We start from the raw sequence: 21912 nt of genomic DNA, 5'->3' as shown, positions 1-21912 counted from the left end.
CCGAAAAATGCATAAAGATATCAGGAAGTATGTTGAGAAGCATTTTGTGTGTCAGAAAGCCAAGGGTACTATTTCAAATGCTAGACTATACCAACCTTTACCAATTCCCAAAAGACCATGGGAGTGCATCAACATGGATTTTATTGTGGGTTTGCCAAAAACCAAGAGTGGCTTGGATAGTATTTTTGTCATTGTTGACCGATTTAGTAAAATGAGTCATTTTGTTCCATGCAAGACTCCGCATGATGCTAGTTATATTGCTCATTTATTTTTCAAAGAGGTGGTAAAAATTCATGGGCTGCCTCTCAGTATAGTTTCAGACAGGGATGTGAAGTTTATGGGACACTTTTGGAAAACTTTGTGGACAAGTTTGGGGACTAACCTTTCTTTTGGTTCTTCTTATCATCCGCAGACAGATGGTCAAACTGAGGTCATTAATTGAGTATTGGGTAATGTTCTGAGGTTTCTGACGAAAGAGTATGGACAAATGTGAGATCAATTGCTACCACAGACAAAATTTGCATATAATGACAATGTCAACAGAACTATAGGTAAGAGTCCTTTTGAGATTGTTTATGGACTCCACCCATGCGGTGTTTGTGAACTTCAAGATTTGGGAAGCTTGGAAGGAAGAAGTGGACATGTAGAGGATTTCACTCAATCTATGAAAGAGGTGCATGAACAAGTGCAGAGAACCTTGATCGACACTATGCAAAGGATTAAGGCTAAAGCAGATGAGAGGAGAAAAGACATTCAATTTGTAGTGAGAGACATGGTTATGGTACATCTGAAAAGGATAATATTGCAGAAGGGAGTCCCTAGTAAGCTTCAGATGAGGAGAATAGGACCTTGCAAAATTTTGGCTAAGTATGGCTCCAATGCTTATAAGGTAGATTTACCCGTAGATTTGGCATTGTCCCCTTTGTTTAATGTCCAAGATTTGGTTCAGTTTAAAGGTTCCATAGCAGTGCTAGATGGACCGCATCCAGAAGGGGAAACCAATCTTAGTGATATTCTAGTACCACCCATTTCTAAACCGCAGGCATAACAGATTTTGGATTCTAGGGTGAAGAAGAAAATGAGGCATGGTGTGTATATGGAACACTTAATCAAGTGGCACACATTACCTAAAGCTGAAGCCACTTGGGTTGCAGAATCTGATTTCACAAGACTGGGCATTGATGTCACCTTGCCACCCCAAGGGGGACTTGATTTTTTGTGTGGGGAGTATGGTGCAGGAGCACCTAAGGGTGAGCAAATACCCTTTTCAATTTTGGCATAAGGACTGGTTCTAGTCCATTAGGTTGTATATTTTGGAGCTTGGAGTGCATTTTGTTTTCTTTTTGGAGTGCATGTTTTCAGCGAGATCTACCTCGATGACACCGCCTGTATGTGGAGCGCAACCATCAACCATCAGAATAACTAGTTTTACCCTATCCCGATACCCTGATGAGTATGCGTAAGACCGAAGTGGACCCATCGACTATCGACGGGACTATTTTCTACCTACCTCGATAGGCCGATGAAGTCACTAGTGGTTGGAGCGAGTCAAAGCAGAACCATCGTCTATCGGGGGAACTTCAGTGAGCGATGCGAGTCAAAGTGGAGCCATCGGGTATTGACATGACTAGTTTTCTTGCTGTTGATAACCCGATGGGAAAGCATACGCTTTGGAGCGCACCATCGGCCATCGACATGAGGTGTTTTAGGCTATGCCGATAACTCGATGGGAAAGAATTCTGTTGGGAGCGCACCATCGCCCATCGGTAAGAGTGTTTTAATGCTACTCCGATGACCCGATGGAAACCAATGAGGAAGTGCACAATTGGTAAAATGTCATCGGACATCGGAGTAACTATTTTGAGGCTAACCTAATGACCCAATAGAAAGGGAAGTGAGTTGTAAACTACCATCAGATGTTGGTGTAAGTGTTTTGGTGCTAACCCGATGACTTGACAAGGAAAGCAATGCTAACCCGATGACCCGATGAAAATGAAAAGACAGTTACAGTAAGAAACCGAATTGAGTCAAGTTCAAACTCATCCGTTAGGGATATTTCATGACATGTCGTAGAGGCTATAAAAGACCCAATGGGCATTTTGTATCGAGGTTGGAAGGAGGTTGGATAGGTGGAACAAATAACATCTTTTGAATAACAATTTGAAGACCGTTTTCTGGTTTTTTCCTCAAAGTTCAATTTTCGTTTGAAAAGTGTAAACATGGCTTAAATCCTTAAGTGCTAATGTAGATAGTGTAAATATTGTTTTTCCTTGTTTTCTGAATTCCAAGTTCCATTCATGCCAAGCTCGGCTCTGTAAATAAAGTCATCTTTTGTGCTCTTGTTTTCTGTCTGTGTTTCACATTTGTGAACATGGCTTTGTCTTGACTCTCCATCGTGGGATCCGGACCATTGGAGGTTTTCAAGAAGAGCCAACCATGTATAGTAGAGTTCTATATGTAGCAGACCAGGGAAGGGTGTCAGCCATTTCAACAAACTGGCCCTAGGCGAGCTTGATGATAGCTCGACTAGGTATCATTGACCAAGAGGAATCACTTGTAGGGTAGACTGGAGTCTAGGCTGTTAGCCTCAAACCAGGGGAAGATGGGATCAAAGGGAGAGAAGATTCAAGCATGAGGAGGAAAACAACTTAGCAGAAGTTGTAGGTATAATCCATGGTAGAGAAAACCCTGCAAGGTGTCTGGTGAGATCCGGTGGATTAGTGAGTTGGTGGATTTACGCAAGTGAATTCCCAAAGAGCAGAGTATCAAACCTCGGTAGTGAGGACCTAAAGTGGATTAGGAGAATAGAGAGGAGCATTCCCAGGTTAGGCTAGGAAAAGGGCCTTGGTGTGAGTCAAGCTGACTCAAGCAATCTAGGGTCCTCCCTATCACTCTCCCCCAAGGCTAACTCCACTTAGCATTCTTGGCCTAATCACATAGTGGAGTTTAATTTAAGTTGTGCTAACTAAGAAACATTCCAAGTGATAATTGAGGTTGTTCCTTCTTATCTTTTGCACAAAATATGTGTGCACTCTATTAAGCATTAATGAAAGGACTAAAATGTTATTTTAGTATACCTAAATCTATAATTATGCTCCTTAGAAAGAATATATGTGGTTTTTACCTCATCGTCTCATGAATCAAAATCCGAATAATAAATAGTCTCTTTAGTCATCCAATTCTATCTGAGTTAAGCATTTTCAAATAGTTTGGAAAGTAATTGTGGAGCCCAAAGTAATCCATTTCACCTGATATTTTCTCTACCAAGGCCTTCCTATTAGCACACATTTGATCTACATCTTGGCTTTTCTAATTTGATATGTTTGTTTTGTAGGCAACTAGAAAGCCTTCATCTTTTTTGATTTTTTGTTTGTGCACCAAATTCTTTTCAATTGATGGATTCATGATTTTTTTGGCCTCTAATGCCTGAACCCTTTATTTGGAAAAAAATCCTTCTGAATGATAAGGCCAAGTTCTCCACAAATTTCTCCTAGATATAACAAGTTTTTGGACTGTAAATTTCTTTTTATATATGGAAACATATAAATTTTATTAGTTTTCCTTATTTAGTCATGGATAGTAACTTTGTTGTTTGCTCCAAATTGTTGGTGATATCTAATATGTCTATGCAGATTCAATTTCATGGAAGCAAGATGTCACTAGAGGTCCAACATCTTCAGACCCTACACAATCATTAGGAGAATGACCCTTGCACAAGGACTAGGATTTTGCCTTCACCATCTTGTGTAGGATCCCCTTATCAAGACTAGTAATATAATCATTCTAAGTCCTCCTTATGTCACCCATGCAACTATAGAGAGCCTCTACTACTTTTTCACCATTTCCAAGTAGGCAACATTGTGGCTAGACCTTGTTAACACTTGGGTAGTCTCTGTTATTGCAACATACTTTATGTCTTCTTAATAAAATGAATGGACCTTCAAAATCAGGTGAAGTTCCCTCATTTATCTAGATTAATATATCTCTGTCAAAGACCGTGCATAACCAATTGAAAGACGATCCAAAGGAAAGAGATAGTACTACTCTAATTGACTAGAAACTTATGGAGAATGACAAGGGAGGACACTCTTACTCACCAAAACTCTCCTACCCTCGATGATTTGGCAACATAATTGTATTGGTTTCTTTATATTTATGCTAAAACTAATGACTTTGCTACTATTTTCCTTGTAGAGTCATCTCTTATTGTTTATTGTGACTATTTCCTTTTTTAAAGTGACACAATTTTTTCATTCACATCTTTATTAATTTAATTTTATGACATAATCTCATATCACCCTTTTCTTTTTGGATCCAACTATAAACTTTAACTCTTAATTTTGATATATATAATCTTCTTTTAAAATAACAAACCTCTAACCCCATGTCCTCATATGACTACTTAAGTATGTTTTATGCTTAAATTTGAGCACTTGGAGTGTTCTCATGTAAGTTTTTTATTATGAGAATAGAATAATTTGGAATCTTTCACTATTTTTATGGAACAACTATTATTAAAGAATTGAAAATAAATTATGAAAAAAAAAGGATTAATAATAAACAACTACATGTTATCAAAATTGTCACATAGATAACAAATTTCTTTGTTTCCTTTTCAACCTTTCCTTTCAATTTTTTTCTTTTAAATTTTATTAATACAAATTTAAAATGACTACTTAAAAATAAACCAGAAAAATTAAATAAAAGAACCCATGAGGACCTGCAGTAACACAATAGTAAAATATTTGAAAAGTACGATTCTTTTAAGTTTTTCAAAGAAGTTAACCAAATCATTATAGTAAGCCTCCAACCCAAAGCCCAAAGAATCTCAACATCATACACACGTGTGCAAGAAACACAGCAGTCAATAAAGAAAGAAAAAAAAAGTTTCTTACAGTCTACAATTAATTTTCAGGAAACTACAAAATATATCCCTTTTTAGTCGAAAACACTCCATACGTGAAAAGCACGCCGAGCACTTCCAACAATGACAAAATCCACAAGTTCAAAAAAGTGTGTTACAGCTGACAGAATTTCAGGGAAAATTGGAATGAAATTTCATGCCCCTAGCTTATTATCATTTCTTCCTTCTGCAGCTCCAAGCTCAAACGTCTCCTGGTTCGCAAAATATCATTGTTAAATTAATAATATCCAGTTTTTCACAATTCTGTTCAAGAATTCGATTAAGTTTGTCAAAGTTTCGACTCACATTTTGTAATCTATCAGAACTTAAGAATTTATTCTATTAAAGGTAGATCGCAAAATTAAAGAATCTTCAATCAAATTCAAATATTAAAGATAGATCGGAAAATAAAAGAATCTTCAATCAAATTCAAATATAATATTTAACATCCTACCAGAACTTTGCCCCCTAATGACTGTTATTTTATGTATTTTGTATTGAACAATGGAAGGGCAAATTTCAGTTACCGAGATTGCTCATTCGCGAGATGGCGGCGCCGTGAAAGCGATGCTGAAATCGGGCCAAGAGTACAAAGAAAAGTGCAGCGTTTTTCCACGTCAGCAGGCGCTCCACCAGCGCTTCCACCGCTTCAAAGCGGACCCGCTGCGCCTTCGCCACCACGCTCTTCATGCGCTCCAGATTTTTCCCCACACACGCCACGAACTCCTCCCTGGCGGGGCCCACGAAAAGCGCAGGAAAAGAGCCCGACATGACCTGGCAGTCTGCCAGCTCATCATCGAGAATCCTCTCGTTTATGTGACTGATGCGCACAAGCTCCTTCACAAACCCCACGTGGTGGGGTGGCAGAGAAATGGCGTGGGTGTCGTGGCAGAGCAACACAAAGCTCAACAGAGCGGAGGGACGCCACTCTCCCAACCACATCACTGCATTCTCCAGCGGCGGCTTCCACGCTGGCATCATAATCTTGCTGACGTGGAGAGCCTTGGAGGGGACCATGCTGACTGTGTAGTACGTTTTGTAGCGTTGGAGCTCTCGTTCAACTGCCTGCTTAATGTCCACGTCGGCGCTTATCACGCGTTGCAGAGTCTGCGCGTGCAGAATCTGATTCTCCGCCCACTCCTCATAACAATCCCTAAATTTGACCTCTGATGAATTTCTTGAAAGATTAGTTAAGCGAATTTTACAATTAACAGAGAAAGAAAGAAACAAGAGAGGAATAGGTTATTATGTACTCATTATGCGGTAATGTTGAAGGAAGCGCTTGCAGTAGAGGAAAGCGCCGCCGCTTCTTTTCCCTGACTGTAAATCTGGCGGCTGTTGAGATCTGCATTTTCAAAAAAACATAAAAGATTAAGGAATTAGAAGGATTCATGGATTGTAATGCAAAGAGGCTGAAAATAGATGGAGAATTTAATATTTACTGTGGAGGAGGAGCGAGGAGGAGCGGAGGCGGCAGCAATGGAGATGGCCTGAGCGTGAGCAGAGGGGGTTGTCGTCGCCTCAGCATCTTTAATACCTGCAGAATGAATCTTGATTTCTTGTTCCAGAGAAGAAAATGAAAAAGGCAATATGAATAAATCTTTGATACCTGCAGAATGAATCTTGATTTCTTCTTTATGCCGCTTTCTCTCTTTTTTTGTATTTTATACCTGAAGAAGATTATCGTAACAGTTGGACGCTGTCGAATATGAATTGATTTGAGAAATTAATACGGACAAAATGGATGGAGATGAACAGGAATTTGAGTTCTGTAGAATGAACCAGATCTCAATTAAAAAGGCAATCTCTCCAAGTGCGTGTCAGTATTTGGCTGGGTTATGTTTAACCACGGTGGGAGATCAAGTGTGAGTTTCTAACTTATATTAGGGGTTTGGTTTGAGAGTTAACTAGGGGTATCCACTGTATTTATTTGGAGGGTTGTTTCTTTACGTTTAAGGAAGTGTGTTTTTATTCAAGGAGAAAGAGTTTATGATTGAGTACAATTTTAACTTCATCTTTTATTCATTATTCTTTTATTTTATTTTTAATTGAGTCATAATTTAAGTAGGTTTTCTATTTGGAAATATTTATTTGTTATTCTTTGGTTCTTTTTTCTAAATGATTAGTCTTCTCAAGTTGGATTATAACTAGGGGGTTTGGTTTGAGAGTTAACTAGGGGTATCCACTGAGAGTTAACTGTATTTATTTGGAGGGTTGTTTCTTTACGTTTAAGGAAGTGTGTTTCTATTCAAGGAGAAAGAGTTTATGATTGAGTACAATTTTAACTTCATCTTTTATTCATTATTCTTTTATTTTATTTTTAATTGAGTCATAATTTAAGTAGGTTTTCTATTTGGAAATATTTATTTGTTATTCTTTGGTTCTTTTTTCTAAATGATTAGTCTTCTCAAGTTGGCTTATAACTAACATGTATGCATGTATATATATATAGAGAGAGAGAGGGGGGATCTATGAAGAGGGAGAGTGGGATAGGGAGGGGGAGAGATGGATGGATAGAGAGAGAGAGAAATCTCTAGAGATGGAGGGGGAGAGAAGAAGATAGAGGTAGAGATAAAGATAGAGTGAGAGAGGAAGGAGACAAATAGATAGAGAAGTAGAGATAGAGAGATAGAGAGATAGAGATAGAGATAGAGATAGGGGGATATGGAGTGAATGATAGAGGGAGATATGGGGAGAGATAGAGAGAGGAAGGAAGAGAAAGGGAGAGAGATAGGTAGGAGGAGATAGAGAAGAGGGGGAGAGGAAGTGAGATAGGTAGAGAGAGAGAATAAGAGGGGTGGCTTGGGAGAGATAGCTCAATATATAGAGAGGGAGAGGGAGAGGGAGAGGGAGAGTGTAAGGACTCGCTAGTTCTAACCTTAGAATAACTAACATAGTTAATTCCTAATTAAATCTAAGTAAATTTCTATTAACACAAATGCAAGTCTCAAGTTTATTAACATGCATCAAACAAAAAAAATATAAGATACTATTAACGTAAGTACAATTTGAACATAATTTATTCATCATGCAATGTACAAAAGGTGAAGTTAAAGTAGAGATTTGCATTCAAACTTAAGTATGAACATACATGCATTCATAAATGAAACTAATTAAGTGACACATAAGCATTGAGACATTCACACGTAGGACATATGTTAGTAGGGTAGTGGGTTAGTAGTTCTCCTTAATTTTCGGTTAGTTACATATTACATGGTGACCTCCTGTCACATTTTACATCATTAGACATCATAGGTCATTTACGTGGCTTACTGAGCCTATAATCAAGAGACCTTATTGGTCTATTACAATGAAACAAGAATACAATATACATTAATGCATATGATTTACAGTGTTATAAAATAATCAAATTAGTAGATTTGCACAAACAATAACCAACTATATCGATTTTGGGGTTTTTCAAATACAAAATAAAATCGTTTTCTAACTTATCGACTTGGGTAAAATAAGTCAAATGCAGTCAATTTCCAGCCACATCAAATCGACTAAGTTTGCAAAAGAAACAGTCAGATCGACTTGGTAGGGAGTCAAAACCAAATAAAATGGGAAGAGAAAGTTCTGAGTTAATGCTAGAAGTTCAACAAATAAGAGCAATCAATATTTATATTTGCTAGGAATCAAAGAATTGGGAATAAAATAAACAACTTACCCAGCCAAATTGTGGTGAGAAGGAAGAAATGAGGATGTGGTGAGGAAAGGGAGAAGGTGTGGTTTTCCCCCGTAGACAAGTTTATGCACAAGTTTGCATTCTGTGAGCCGCTGTCGACAAGCTAGAATATCCCTCCTTAGTCATATTGTTGGCATTTTTTATGTTTATGTTGTGATTGCCATTGATGGACACACACTTGCATTGAGATCTCCTTTATATGTATGAGTTAGAGCACAACCGGTATTTGTTCCAACCGGTATGTTGTATTATAGTCTTTAGACTATTGGTGTTTTGCAGAATGTGTTTCCCGGTTTGAAGCGGCATGTTGACCCCAAGCAGTTCGTGGATCCCAAGCGGTACGAGGGATTAAAGCGGCATAACACATTTTTACCAGTCTTCATTTTTGTCAAACCGGCAACCGACATTTTATATGAACCGGTAATACTCTGTGATGAGTTACCAACCGGCATTTTGTGATGAGTTACCATCCACCGATTGTTTGATGGTGCCGACACCTAAACGGTGCTTTTTGTGTCATGGTACCAAGTATGTCTAGGTTCATTGAACCTCGGAAATTGTTATGTAATCCTATTGAACCGACATGAAATCAGATTCCTTTATAAGGACATCATGTCTAGGGTTTCAGGTTGTTGATGTGGTTGCAACAAAAGTTTATGTTGTTGCTAGGGTTTAAGGTGGTTGAGGAGTTGGAGAGAATATGAATGTGTATAAGACTGAAGTAATGCTGGAGTGCATTAGGAATGAGCTATCAAGGATCTAACCGAGCAGTCTATGCTACTAGCTAGATCAAACACTTGTTGATTACTCACATCTTTGACAAGTCTATAGCCCTTAACCAGGTAGGCCCAAAAGCCTTTTGTAAATCCTCTAACAAGGTGGTTCACATCTGTGGATCTAAAATCCTCTAGCAAGGTAGTCTTTAATTGGACTTATCTCCTAACAGAGATTGAGATTCCTAACAGGATCTGTTCTGGTAAAGAACATTGTAAGACCTTAACCGGTCTGGTTCCTATTCTGCAGATAGTTACTTGTGAGTTCCATCTCACCATGGTTTTTCCCATTTGGGTTTCCACATTAAAATCTCTTGTGTTATGGTGTTTTTGCTTCTGTGGGTGAATGCATTATTAGCTATTTGGTTTTCATGTGTGTTAACCGGTTTGTCTGCTAAACTGTTTTACCGATTTACTATTAGTCTTGCAAAGTGTTTAAGTGCAAAGATTTTTGGCATACTAATTCACCCCCCCTCTTAGTATTCATCAATTGGTATCAGAGCCTACCTTTCTATAAGTTTAACCACTTGGAAAGAGATATGGGGGAATACTCTATAAGGGAACTTACACATCGGCTCACTCAGTCCGAGCAAGCCTATGATGATCTGATGGTCAAATACAAGGCATCTCAAACAAAAAGGAGAGAACATGCTGAAAAGATGATGGAGCTATCTGAAAATTGTTCTTCAGATGAAGCAGACATGGAAGCCCTAATTGCAGAAGTAAATAAGTTGAATGAATCAAACTCCAACCTAAGAAAGGAGTTGGAAGGAATGACTATCCAGATGTGTCAAGAGCTTGAGAACCAGAGGAAAGCTGAAGATCTGGTGAAAGAAAGAGATCATGAGATCTCCAAGCTGAAACAAGAGATCAGTGCCCTAACTGCTCAACTCCATGCATGCAAAGTGGAAAAGGAAGACATGCAAGGAGAACTGAACATTTCCATCTCTAAGAATGAAAACTTGTTGGAAACAAATGCTGCTATTTCCAAAGAACTCTCTGAGTCAAAGGAAATACTTGCTAAGTTCAACAAGAGTACTGTCAAGCTAGAGCAAAAACTTGAATTTGCCAAACCGGTCAAGAATACCAATGGACTTGGTTATTTCAGTCATGAGGAAGGTGAGACCTCTGGTACAAATGCTGGAACATCAAAGAAACAACTGACATCAAAGGATTAAGGTAAGCAAAAGTTTAAACCTGTTTGCTTCAACTATCTTAAAGAAGGACATACTGCAAATGTGTGTAGGAGTAAGGCTTACAACAATTTTCCTTATTTCCTAAATGATAAGCCTAGATCCTATAGATTCAATGGTAACTATTATGCATGCAACAAGTATGGGCATAGAGCATCTGAATGCAGGTCAGTTATGAACAACATTGATAGATATCCTCAGAGGACCCAAGGACCTGGTCCTGAATCTTTTGTGAATCGGAATCACAACCAGTTTAATGCCTTCAATCATTAGCAAAGAAGCAGTGGCTATCAAGCGGCAACTGGATGGAGAGCAAACTGTATGGTCTATCATGGTCATGGTCACACTGCTGCAACATGCAGAAGGAAGAATGGAAACATGAACAATGGACCTTGGAGAGCACCTGGATTGGTCTGCTATCACTGCAACAAACCAGGTCACATTGCCAGATTCTGTAGATCGAGAAAGAACATATCTGATGATATACCAGTCACTCCGGAAGGAAACATTGATGTTGACACTGTTCAAGCGGACATGAACAAAACCTGGAAGAAGAAACTAGCGGTGTTACAAGAGGAACCGGTTTCTGCACCTAGTGTGGAAATCACGGAACCAGCAAACTAAGCTTCAGAAAAAGCTTAGGGGGAGCAAACGGCGAAATGTTTCGAACCCCCGGTTTACATCAGTAAAAGACCTTAACCGGTATGTGATACCTGTTGTTTGGCAGAAGATCGGAAAAGGTAAAAAGGCAAATAGGGTTTACGCCCTAGTGGATGAGCATTAATGACGGTAGGTGAGGAATATGCTTAAAAGCATTTTTCAAATCATTTCTCACTATTAGTTTTCGAGCGAAGAATTTTTTTTCAAAGAACAGAGCGACGAAAAGGCGATTTGAGCTGAGATTTTGAGAAATTGAGAAACCGCGAAGTAGATTCAAATTTAAATTGCAAACGGTCAAGTGGAGAACACAAAACGGTGATTTAGCAACCGACGGAGTGTGAAGTGAAGGAGAATCTGCAAGCCCTAAATTCACATGTTTCAAAAGGTATTTCTCGAGTTCTTAAAATTTCTATCATGGCTTCTGCATCTCATACTAGTTCTAGTGCATCTGTCGAGTCTACAAGTTTTATTCAACGAAAGTCTAAGTATAATGCCCTATCACAAGTTCTGGCTGGTGTGATAGTAGAAGAGGGAATTTCTGACTACATAGATTGCAAGATTGAAGACCTAGGGTCTCTAGCTATCCACTCCCAGTTAGGTTTATTTTGTGGAAAGGATAAGAAGATCAAACCAGAGTATAATATTTTGGAGAAGAAGAAGCTCCACAATGTTGGTTACTTTCTGGAGGATTTCACAAAGGATCATATAAGGATCATTTTGAGCAGAGTCCATGGTGACAAGATGTACCTGGAAAGAACACATGATATCACGTCGCAGGCAATTCATGCAGTCATCGGTTTCTACAACACTAGGGAAGTGCCAGCCCTAAGGACGGTAAGAAAAACTGAAATGTCCAAGCTCACCAGTTCAGTGAGCGACTCACGAGGCATGACAGTCAATTCTATCAAGGATGATCTGGTTAAGTATGCTTCCATGGTGATAGGCTACCGAACATTCTCTGCGAGCAGAATTAACTCTGTATCTGCTACAGCGGTAAATGCCGCTTACCGGATGATAAAGGAGGATGCATCATTTGACCTGTGCACCGGTATGTAGAGACAACTCCTGTTGAATCTGAAGTCGATCAAATAGGATACTGCACTAAGGTTCAAGTTTGGACAACTACTGGCTGGGTTGTTCTTCTATTTCCAAGGCTACTTTCCAGGAGTAGGAGATGTCCAGTGGTCAATTGACCAACCGGTGACCAAGCAAATCAAGGAAAGCATTCAAGCAATTGGAGCCGGTTACCCTGATGTTCTGAACAAGTATTTTGATGAGTTCAGATGGAAAATGAGCCAAAGAATGAGGATATCAGGTGACATCATCAAGAAATATGAAGACGATATCTGTTTCACCATCCAAGTGGATAAATGTATAATGGAGGCTGTTGAGCCCAGACAGGAAGAAGTGGAGCCAATGGGCTATGAGGTGATGTATGATATGCTGGAAGGGTATGCCTCTACCCTTATTGCCTCACCTCTTGACCCCAAGGAAAAGAGGACTAGAACCTATCTGGAAAGGGTTACACTAGTCGAGGAACCCTCTACAAAGAAAGGAAAAGAACCTGCAGTGAAGAAGGAAAAGGCAGTGCCTGCAGCATCAGCACCGGTTACAATAGCAAGTCCAAAAGTGACCAAACGGCCACCAGCCAAGAAGAAACCGGAAGCAGCACCGGCTAAAGTCTTCGAGAGGAAAAGGAAGACAAAAAGCAATACACTAGACTCAGAAGAAATTGTCTGAGGAGCAACCCAAGAAGGCGAGACAGACAAGAAAGAAGACAAAGAATGAACCGACATCATCTGCACCGGTAAATATTGATATCTCCTCCTATAAACCATTGACACATTGTCAAAGAACAATAAAGAATATTAGGAGAAAATTGCTACATGATTTAATTGAGTATTTTGATGACTTTAATGATGATGAAAAGGAAGCGGTCGAAAAGGAAATAATTCAGTATTTATGTGTTAATGACCGGTCGCCTTCAAAAATTAGATCTGAAGCACCAAATTCTTTGTATAAGTCCTTAGACAATAAATGGCGCATTGCCATAAAGCAGGAACAAGAAATGAGAGAAATTTTTTTTGCTGAACGTTTTCCTGATGTATCAAATTCAGAACTGTTCGATGTAATGAACAAATACAAAGGTCTTTTCTTCATGAGAAGAAGAAGATTCCTGTTACTGGAAGGGAAGGGTAAGGAAGTGCTCAAGGACACACACACTCGTGCTCTAGAAGCTCTGAAGATGCATCAAGTGGCTGAAGCCAACCGGCAAGCTGAGAAAGAACTGGTTATATCCAAACTGGACGAAGCACTTGATGATGAAGGAAATCCGGTTGATGAACCGATCGACACTATTGATGTCGATGCCCTAGACGTAGAAGATGTTACTCAGGAAACATCATATGAGGAAATAGGATAGGAGCAACAGGCTGAACATGTTGATAAGCAAGTCGAGGATAGACAAGAAGCGGCAAACGAATAGGCCGAGCAGAGGAAAAAGGATGAAGAAGAGAAGAAAAAAAAGGATGAAGAAGAGAAGAAGAAGAAAGATGAATAGGAGAAGAAGAAGAAGGATGAAGAAGAGAAAAAGAAGCAAGAAGATGAAAAGAAAAGGAAAGAAGAGGAAGACAAGGAAGAGGAGAAGAGGAAGGAAGCAGAGAAGAAGAAGAAGGAAGAGGAAGAAAAAGAAAAGGAGAAGAGGAGAGAAGCAAAGAAAAGGAAGAAGGAAGAGAAGGACAAAGAAGAGGAGAAAAGGAAAGAAGCAGAGAAGAAAAAAGCAGAGGAGGATAAGGAAGCAGAGAAGAGGAGAGAAGCAGAGAAGAAGAAAGCAGAAGAGGAAAAGGCAGGAGAAGCGGAAAAGAGCACCTAGATGGAGACTCTGAAGGCAACCGGGAGTCAAGCCAAACTAGCTGATCACACCAGTCTTATCGATCTCCAGTCTGTAAGTGAAACAGAGCTAATGCAGAGCATCAAGGTTGCTCAAGAGCGCCTTGAAATTATTCAAAGGAAGAAGGAGTAGGATGTAATTCAAGCGGCTGTGGACACTCTTATTGGTTTTATACCCAGTACAAATCTTCCCAACACCGATTCATCACTAGCTAAACTTAAGCTCCTATGCACAGTAGTGGATGATCAGGTGCAGAGCCTAGAAGAGGCAGCAAAGGCAAATGTCAAGAAGGAGAATCAAAAAGCTCTTAATATAGCTCTGGTGAAGAAGTTGAATGAGATTTGGTTTGAACTGAAGAAAAAACAAAAGGATATAAGGGATTCTTTAGATGAGGGGAATCTGCTACTCAGCAAGATTTGCCAACCCCATATGTTCTATTATGATGTGCTAGCTCAGAAGCAAAAGCTTCGAACAGACTTGCAGTCCTACATGAGCACATTCAAGCCACCTTATGATTCCCTTACAACTTATGGGCAAACCATTCATCGGTTTCACATCTAGTCAGCAAAAATGGAGCAAGAGATCAGCACCCGGTCTAGTGATTTGCAGGAGCTACAACTGGTTCTACTCCCACGATTGCAAATTCTTTAGAAGTGCTATCTGAACCTGGATGCCTTAATAGTTACATAGGAGATGAGCACAATTGATTCCATGGAAGAACAGGTCTCCCAGATGTAGACAAAAAAAGAAGTAGCCACCTCCCTACTTGAGTCCCGGTCTTTGTCAATGAAACAATTCTTGCAGGACTTTAAATATGTTTTTGAAAAGTATTATTCCTTATTGTCATAAACTTTTATTATTTTAATATCAAATGCAAACAAGGCTGTTCAGCTGTACTTTGTCATTGTTGGCAAAGGGGGAGAAGAATTCTATTTGGGAGAAGCATCTAGTAATCAAAATTTTGATATATGCTCTGAATATCTCAATGTTTATGCTCTATATGCAAAAGTGTTATACATTGTATTGTTAAAGGGATAGTGTATATGCTTAGGGGAAGCAATTTTGCTAATGGCATGATTTTGTTGTAAAACACTTAGATGTCAAAATTTTATTTTCCTAAGTGTTGCCATCAATGCCAAAGGGGGAGATTGTTGGCATTTTTGATGTTTATATTGTGATTGCCATTGATGGACACACACTTGCATTGAGATCTCCTTTATATGTATGAGTTAGAGCACAACCGGTATTTGTTCCAACTGGTATGTTGTATTATAGTCTTTAGACTATTGGTGTTTTGTAGAATGTGTTTCCCAGTCTGAAGCGGCATGTTGACCCCAAGCGATTCATGGATCTCAAGTGGTATGAGGGATTAAAGCGGCATAACACATTTTTACCAATCTTCATTTTTGTCAAACCGACAACCGACATTTTATATGAACCGGTAATACTCTGTGATGAGTTACCAACCGACATTTTGTGATGAGTTACCATCCACCGATTGTTTGATGGTGCCGACACCTAAACGGTGCTTTTTGTGTCGTGGTACCAAGTATGTCCAGGTTCATTGAACTTAGGAAATTGTTATGTAATCCTATTGGACCGACATGAAATCATATTCCTTTATAAGGACATCATGTCTAGGGTTTCAGGTTGTTGATGTGGTTGCAACAAAAGTTTATGTTGTTGCTAGGGTTTAAGGTGGTTGAGGAGTTGGAGAGAATATGAATGTGTATAAGACTGAAGTAATGCTGGAGTGCATTAGGAACAAGCTATCAAGGATCTAATCGAGTAGTCTGTGCTACTAGCTAGATCAAACACTTGTTGATTACTCACATCTTTGACAAGTCTATAGCCCTTAACTAGGTAGGCCCAAAAGCCTTTTGTAAATCCTCTAACAAGGTGGTTCACATCTGTGGATCTAAAATCCTCTAGCAAGGTAGTCTTTAATCGGACTTATCTCCTAACAGAGATTGAGATTCCTAACAGGATTTGTTCTGGTAAAGAACATTGTAAGACCTTAACCGGTCTGACCTTAACCGGTCTGGTTCCTATTCTGCAGATAGTTACTTGTGAGTTCCATCTCACCGTGGTTTTTCCCATTTGGATTTCCACGTCAAAATCTCTTGTGTTATGGTGTTTTTGCTTCTGTGGGTGAATGCATTATTAGCTATTTGGTTTGCATGTGTGTTAACTGGTTTGTTTGCTAAACTGTTTTACTGATTTACTATTAGTCTTGCAAAGTGTTTAAGTGTAGAGATTTTTGGCATACTAATTCACCCCCCCTCTTAGTATTCATCAATGTCCATCTTCGATGATTTATCCTACATCCACCTCACACTAGGTGAAAAAGTCAGATCATATAAAAATTTATAAAATTTCATAACATTTCACCATAATATGACATAAAAATATTATTTTTAATTAAATAACATCATCACATAATTAACGTCATATTAAAAATGTCAGTAATACTGGGTTATACTTTTTGGCCAACTTTGATGCTAGAATCAACATATTGCATTAGATCTTTACTTTCTTATTAGTTAACAAATTTGTCACTTTGATTCAATACTCCCTTTCCCATGAAAGTAACAAATCCAACCAACAATTGAGTCACTTGCAATGGTATTTGAGAGTCCTCTCTTCTTATTTTACAAGGCACAACTACCTTCAAAAGATGTGCAATAAATAAAACAGGGCGTGCTTTTAACTTGAAAGCATAAAAGGTACTAACATCTACCCATAACCATTAAAGTAGATGTGGAAAACTGATTTAAAAGAAAGTGAATGAAGATAAATAAAACAAAGTTTAATTACCCACACCCACAAATAGTACTCACATGAAATAAACTAGAAAATGATAGCAATCCCTTTCAGATTGTGTAAGCATTCAATATTCAAAGTTCATCAAATACCCACACTCATAATCTATCATAGAAGATCAAATTATCCAAGAGTGACTGAAATTAACTTCAGAAAATAACAGTCATAAAGAAGAATAAATAAGCACAAAGTTTCAAAAACTCCTCCTTATTTCTTGGACAAAATTGCAGAGTCCAAAGCCTTTGTTTTTGTACAATAAATCAAGACCGAAAGCCCAAAAACTATCTATATCCTTTAAGGCCAATATATACAATTATATAACCGTTTATTTTCAAAAGTAACGGTCTTTTAGAGTGACTGGTGTTGAGGAAAGTCTCAAAACGGTTTCATTATGCAAAATTTATGGTTTTCACCATCAGTTACAAAAAGATGCCATGTAAAACGAGGAAAATCAAGTTGTTCATGTCAGAGAATCATTCTCCACCACTAGCTGCATTCCCATATCCCAAGCTCGCTCTTTCATAACTGTGATTTCTCCAGTGTTTCCATCAATCCCAATCTACACATTTTCTCTAGTGGCATGCTTTGCTTGCAATGCTATCATAGTTCTAACAACATTTAGATTGTAATTTTAAGTCAAATTTCTTGGAATTGCCTCGAAAGCTTGTGCCATTGCTTCATAAGGCCACTTTTCTACACCCTCTACTAATGAGCACTTTTGCTTCAATGTAGCCGATATAGTAAGCTTGGTTGTGCCACCACCTGGAACAAGCTTAGGATTCTTTATCATGTTCTGGGCAACACACATTGTATCTTGAAGATTTTGCTCCACCTCATTTAATAAATATTTGTTTGCACCTCTTAACAAAATTGTGCAAGCTTTTGGATCCTTGCTATAAAAAATAGAAGAAAAATATTCATCACCAATTTTTTTTTGAACCTCGAACAATCCCGCTCTAGTTCCCCCATCACTTTCTTGCAATTCTTCTGGTCTATTTACAACCATTGCTTCATAGCAATTCTATTGTTATTTGTTTTCCTCAACCTTCGAATAGATCTCTTTCCTACTTTGCTCAATTGATGAGTTGCAAGATCACTAAGGCCCTTCTCAGTGATGACTAAATCTGGCTTGAAGCTTAATATTTGGGAACATATCTTTTCAATATATTCTTCTCCCATCTTTAGCAGGACAACCCAAGTCCTCTTCCTTAATCGACTTTGCATTTGTCTGATTTTCTCCTTTTTGTACTCTAGTGGACAATCTAAAAGAATGATTCTTGGGTTCAAGATTTTTCTCCTCATTTTTCCAAGTGTAAAAACATCCTTGTTAAACATAACACCCTTGAGAACCTTGGGATCTTCCAATTGGCCCCAAGGAACCTTCCTAACTTTAATATATTTCTTTATGTAAACTTCATGCATACTGTTACCAACTTCAACACTCAAAGTTGTTATTGCTTCAATGCCTAAATCCACAATCAGATTTCTAAAATGGCTAGTAAATTTAGTGCCAATACAACTTCTAACCATTTTCAACAAAGTTGATCGACCATTCACATCAATAGGAATGGCAATCTTGTCAAGAACAATAATAGAATCCTCTAGAGTTTTATTGTAAGCTCTACGAATCACTGTGGGGTGGAGTGCCTTCTCAATGAAAACTTCGGTAACATGCAACATTGCACCAGCTAAGACTATAACAGAGGTGGTTCCATCACCTACTTCCTCATCTCGAGTAAGACTTGGCTCGATCATAGACTTGGCAGCTGATGTGCCACATCCAGCTCTCACAAAATAGAATTGTCATCATTTTTAACCATAGTACCTCCTACTACATCAAGGAGCATTTTCAACACGGGTTGGGGACCCAGTGTAGTCTGAATAATATCTGCAACATCCTTTGATGCTTGAATATTGGCATAATGGACCTTATTTCTTGTCTCCCACTTTATGCCTTCATCATTAAATGAATTGGAAGCGCCTTAGAAACTGAGAGAAATGCCTTCGGTCACAATATAATGAGGAAGCAAAAACATTCAACAACATGTCGCAGAGTTTTAAAGTTTGTAATCATCCGACTACCTGACTCTGCTCTCGACCAAAGGTGTTTAGTGATCAGTATGTTGAAGATTTAGTTAGAAAAATAGAGGAATCAATGACAAGGGTTATAAAACTTAAGAGAGTTGTGACTTCGAACCTTATTTATTTATATTTTTTTTTAAGTGATCGGAGTCTTTCTCATTCACTTCAATATTGAAAGTAGACAATGTATGCTTAGATTGTGGTACCTACAAGAGAGACACAAACAACACAAACACACCAATGGGGAATTGCATTAGAGGTTAGAATCAACAAAACAAGTATAGTTAATCAAAAACTCTCACAATCGTCTCATTGTCCTCTATCTCTAAGGATCCCTTAGATTCAAGGTGGCTCTTAGCTTGGAAGAGCACTTGATCTTGGGATGACTACTCAAAGAATGAGAGATAGTGTGTGCTCTAAGATATAAATGGATGCAACTAAGATCTTAGTGATGAGATAAAACTATGATATGGTGCAAAATGATAAGATTAGTGTGAGATTAAGCTAGCATGAACATGATATGGATATGATATGCAAAACATGATTATTCTAAGATTATAATGCTATCAAAATGATCTAAAATGCTATGAGAGGAAAGATCCTTAGTGTTATGAGACTATAATGTAGATGCATAAAAACTTGGATATCTGGATTAAAGAAATGGGCTCTATTTATAGAGGAATTGGGGCTAATTAAATGAGGGTATTTTCAAAAATTGAATAACAACAGGCTTTGATTGGGGATGAGGACTGCAAGGGATGAAGAGAATCTAGAGTCTCAGATGAAGACCAGTGCTGAAATCTATTGGGCTACAGAGTCAAGACGAGCAGAGGATAGGGAGATGCTTGCAGGAGGGTGGAGGGGAACAAGGCACACCAAAACCAGGAAGCCCAAACCAAAAATGGAACTCAAACCAAAAACCACCTAAATATGTACATGGTCATTAAGACCCTACCTCAGATCATGCCCACAACTGATTAAGTGAAGCCATTGATGGGTTGAGAAAAATATCTGCCAGTGTGGAAATATGGCTGGTAAACAAAAAGAATCGTTATAATCTGCTAGCTCACGACTACTATGAAGAAAAACCTGGCGGCAATGCTTTGCAAAAAGTTTTCAAGTAAAATCTTGAATCCAAAGAGCCACTTTGCATCATAAAGTTCTAAATCCAACTATAAGGTGTTTACACCATGTTGTGCAGGTTGGTTTGAGTCTACATTGAGAATCCTAGCATCCTTTGTGTAATTATTTGAACAATAAATCAGACCTCTAATAGGGCAACCTTCATAAAGAATGTGAGGATGATGTGCAGGGACATTTTTATCCATATTCAAACTTGAATCCTTCGAATGTTTTCTCTCAAAGAATGCATCATCAAATTCACTTTTAAAACAAAAATCTATACCAGTATGGGATGACTGCTAAATTCTTTTAAGCATGGCTTGTCTTCACAAATTTCATCACCAAATTTGAATGCCTCAAAATCTGGTTGCATGTGAAATATTTCATCATTGGTGAGTAATTCATTGCCCCTAATTTTTTTTTCGGTATTTTCATAATTCCCCAAGCAATCAGCTTGTAGGAATTCTTTATTATGGTTGCAAGCAAATCAAAAAGATTCATAATCCATTTGCATATCGGTACAAGAGACATCTCTTAGTTGTTCTTGATTACACATTTCTTCTTCATGTTGATTTCTCATGCTTGTCTAATTAAGATCATTTGTTGGGATTGCATCAAAAATATCAAATGTGAAAGATTCAAAATTTGAAGAAAAAGATTTTGCCAACAAATTTATGTTCAATTCTTGATCATGCATGTGAAAATTTTGTTCGGCAGTAGTTGAAGCTGGGCAAGTCACCAATTCCTTGGGTTGTGTAACACAATCATCTGCACCTCTAGATGAATCACTTTCATCAGTATAAAAATAATAAACTCTTGCAACATCAAAAGTGCTAGCTTCAGTTACAGGAGATGCTTGAAAATCTTTTTCATTAATACTGTTAGATCTTGACAATAGGATATGGGTGACACTATCTCTGCTCTTTTTGCAACAAGGCTCCTTTACAAAGATTCCTTTTTTTAATCAAAGTTTTGACTTTGAAAGAGTACTTGAGATTCTAGAATTTTAACAACACTTTTACTTACGTATTTCATTCATGTTATGATCATATCATCCTCTATTTTGACAGCTTCTTTTTGTGCATCTCTCAGATTTTGAAATTTCATACGTTTCAACAAGAATTTAATCTTAGGATGTAATGAGGCAACAAATACACATAACTGATTATTTTCAGTTGGTTGATACTCTTGAGGGATCTTTTCAAAACACCGACTGGATCTCTCAACAAAATTCCTAATAGGTTCATCCTCTTTCTTTTGTATTTGAAAGAATTTAAGCAATAGTTCATATGCATCAACCACAAGTTTAAATATTTCAAGAAAATTTACCTTGAAATCATCCCAACTAGTAATACATCCATATTCTAAATTTTGAAACCATACTGCAACCTCTCTAATGAGGCTTCAACAAACAATCGCACAAAACATCTTTTTCTTGCACTCCAAGAATCCTACAAGAAACCGTGAATGCTTTAATATGGTCATCAGGATCTTGTGTCTTATCTTTGGAGAAAACTTTGGAAAATATTTTCTTGATCTTTCAGGCAAAGATGAGTATTGGGGCAAACCTAAGGGTCCAATTTGAGCTCCCCATGAATGGGCTGCAACTAAAGCCATAACATATACTAGAATTCTTCTACCAAGAGATATTTAAATAAAACATAGTCACCAACCTCCATCCTTGGGGAGACACCTTCAAATTTTTGAGAGAACAAAATAACGACCTTTCATTCTCGAGTAGAGTCGCCAAAAAATCTGTTAGTTAACAGATTTGTCAC

At 38.1% G+C, this 21912-nt stretch overlaps 1 protein-coding gene and 1 pseudogene across 3 annotated transcripts; both read right to left on the bottom strand.

The window, feature by feature from the left end:
- Positions 1-4876: 4876 nt before the first annotated feature.
- On the bottom strand, positions 4877-6769 carry LOC131043429 (protein DOG1-like 2). Of its 3 annotated transcripts, none has more exons than XM_057976627.2 (5): positions 6513-6769; positions 6346-6440; positions 6157-6248; positions 5431-6069; positions 4877-5115 (listed from the first exon to the last, which is right to left on the bottom strand). In XM_057976627.2, exons 2-5 carry the CDS (start codon positions 6429-6431, stop codon positions 5105-5107), a joined length of 828 nt encoding a protein of 275 aa, XP_057832610.1. In that variant the 5' UTR covers positions 6432-6440; positions 6513-6769; the 3' UTR covers positions 4877-5104. The 3 variants fall into 3 exon arrangements, with proteins under 3 accessions (XP_057832610.1, XP_057832618.1, XP_059074669.1); XM_057976635.2 differs by having other exon boundaries at positions 6346-6431; XM_059218686.1 differs by lacking the exon at positions 6513-6769 and having other exon boundaries at positions 6346-6489.
- A 10621-nt stretch (positions 6770-17390) lies between these two features.
- Positions 17391-21751, bottom strand: LOC131043486 (T-complex protein 1 subunit gamma-like; annotated as a pseudogene).
- Between the last annotated feature and the right edge of the window lie 161 nt (positions 21752-21912).

The sequence above is a fragment of the Cryptomeria japonica genome, chromosome 4 (assembly GCF_030272615.1).
Source record: "Cryptomeria japonica chromosome 4, Sugi_1.0, whole genome shotgun sequence".
NCBI classification, from domain to species: domain Eukaryota; kingdom Viridiplantae; phylum Streptophyta; class Pinopsida; order Cupressales; family Cupressaceae; genus Cryptomeria; species Cryptomeria japonica.
Note: the sequence above shows the minus strand (reverse complement) of the source record. Positions and strands in the feature narration are given on the sequence as shown.

Coding starts and splice junctions, on each gene's coding strand:
- LOC131043429 (XM_057976627.2), bottom strand. CDS start 6,431: ATGCTGAGGCGACGACAACCCCCTCTGCTCACGCTCAGGCCATCTCCA. Junction 6,249..6,345: donor CTCCTCGCTCCTCCTCCACA/GTAAATATTAAA, acceptor TTGAAAATGCAG/ATCTCAACAGCCGCCAGATT. Junction 6,070..6,156: donor TCAACATTACCGCATAATGA/GTACATAATAAC, acceptor GAAATTCATCAG/AGGTCAAATTTAGGGATTGT.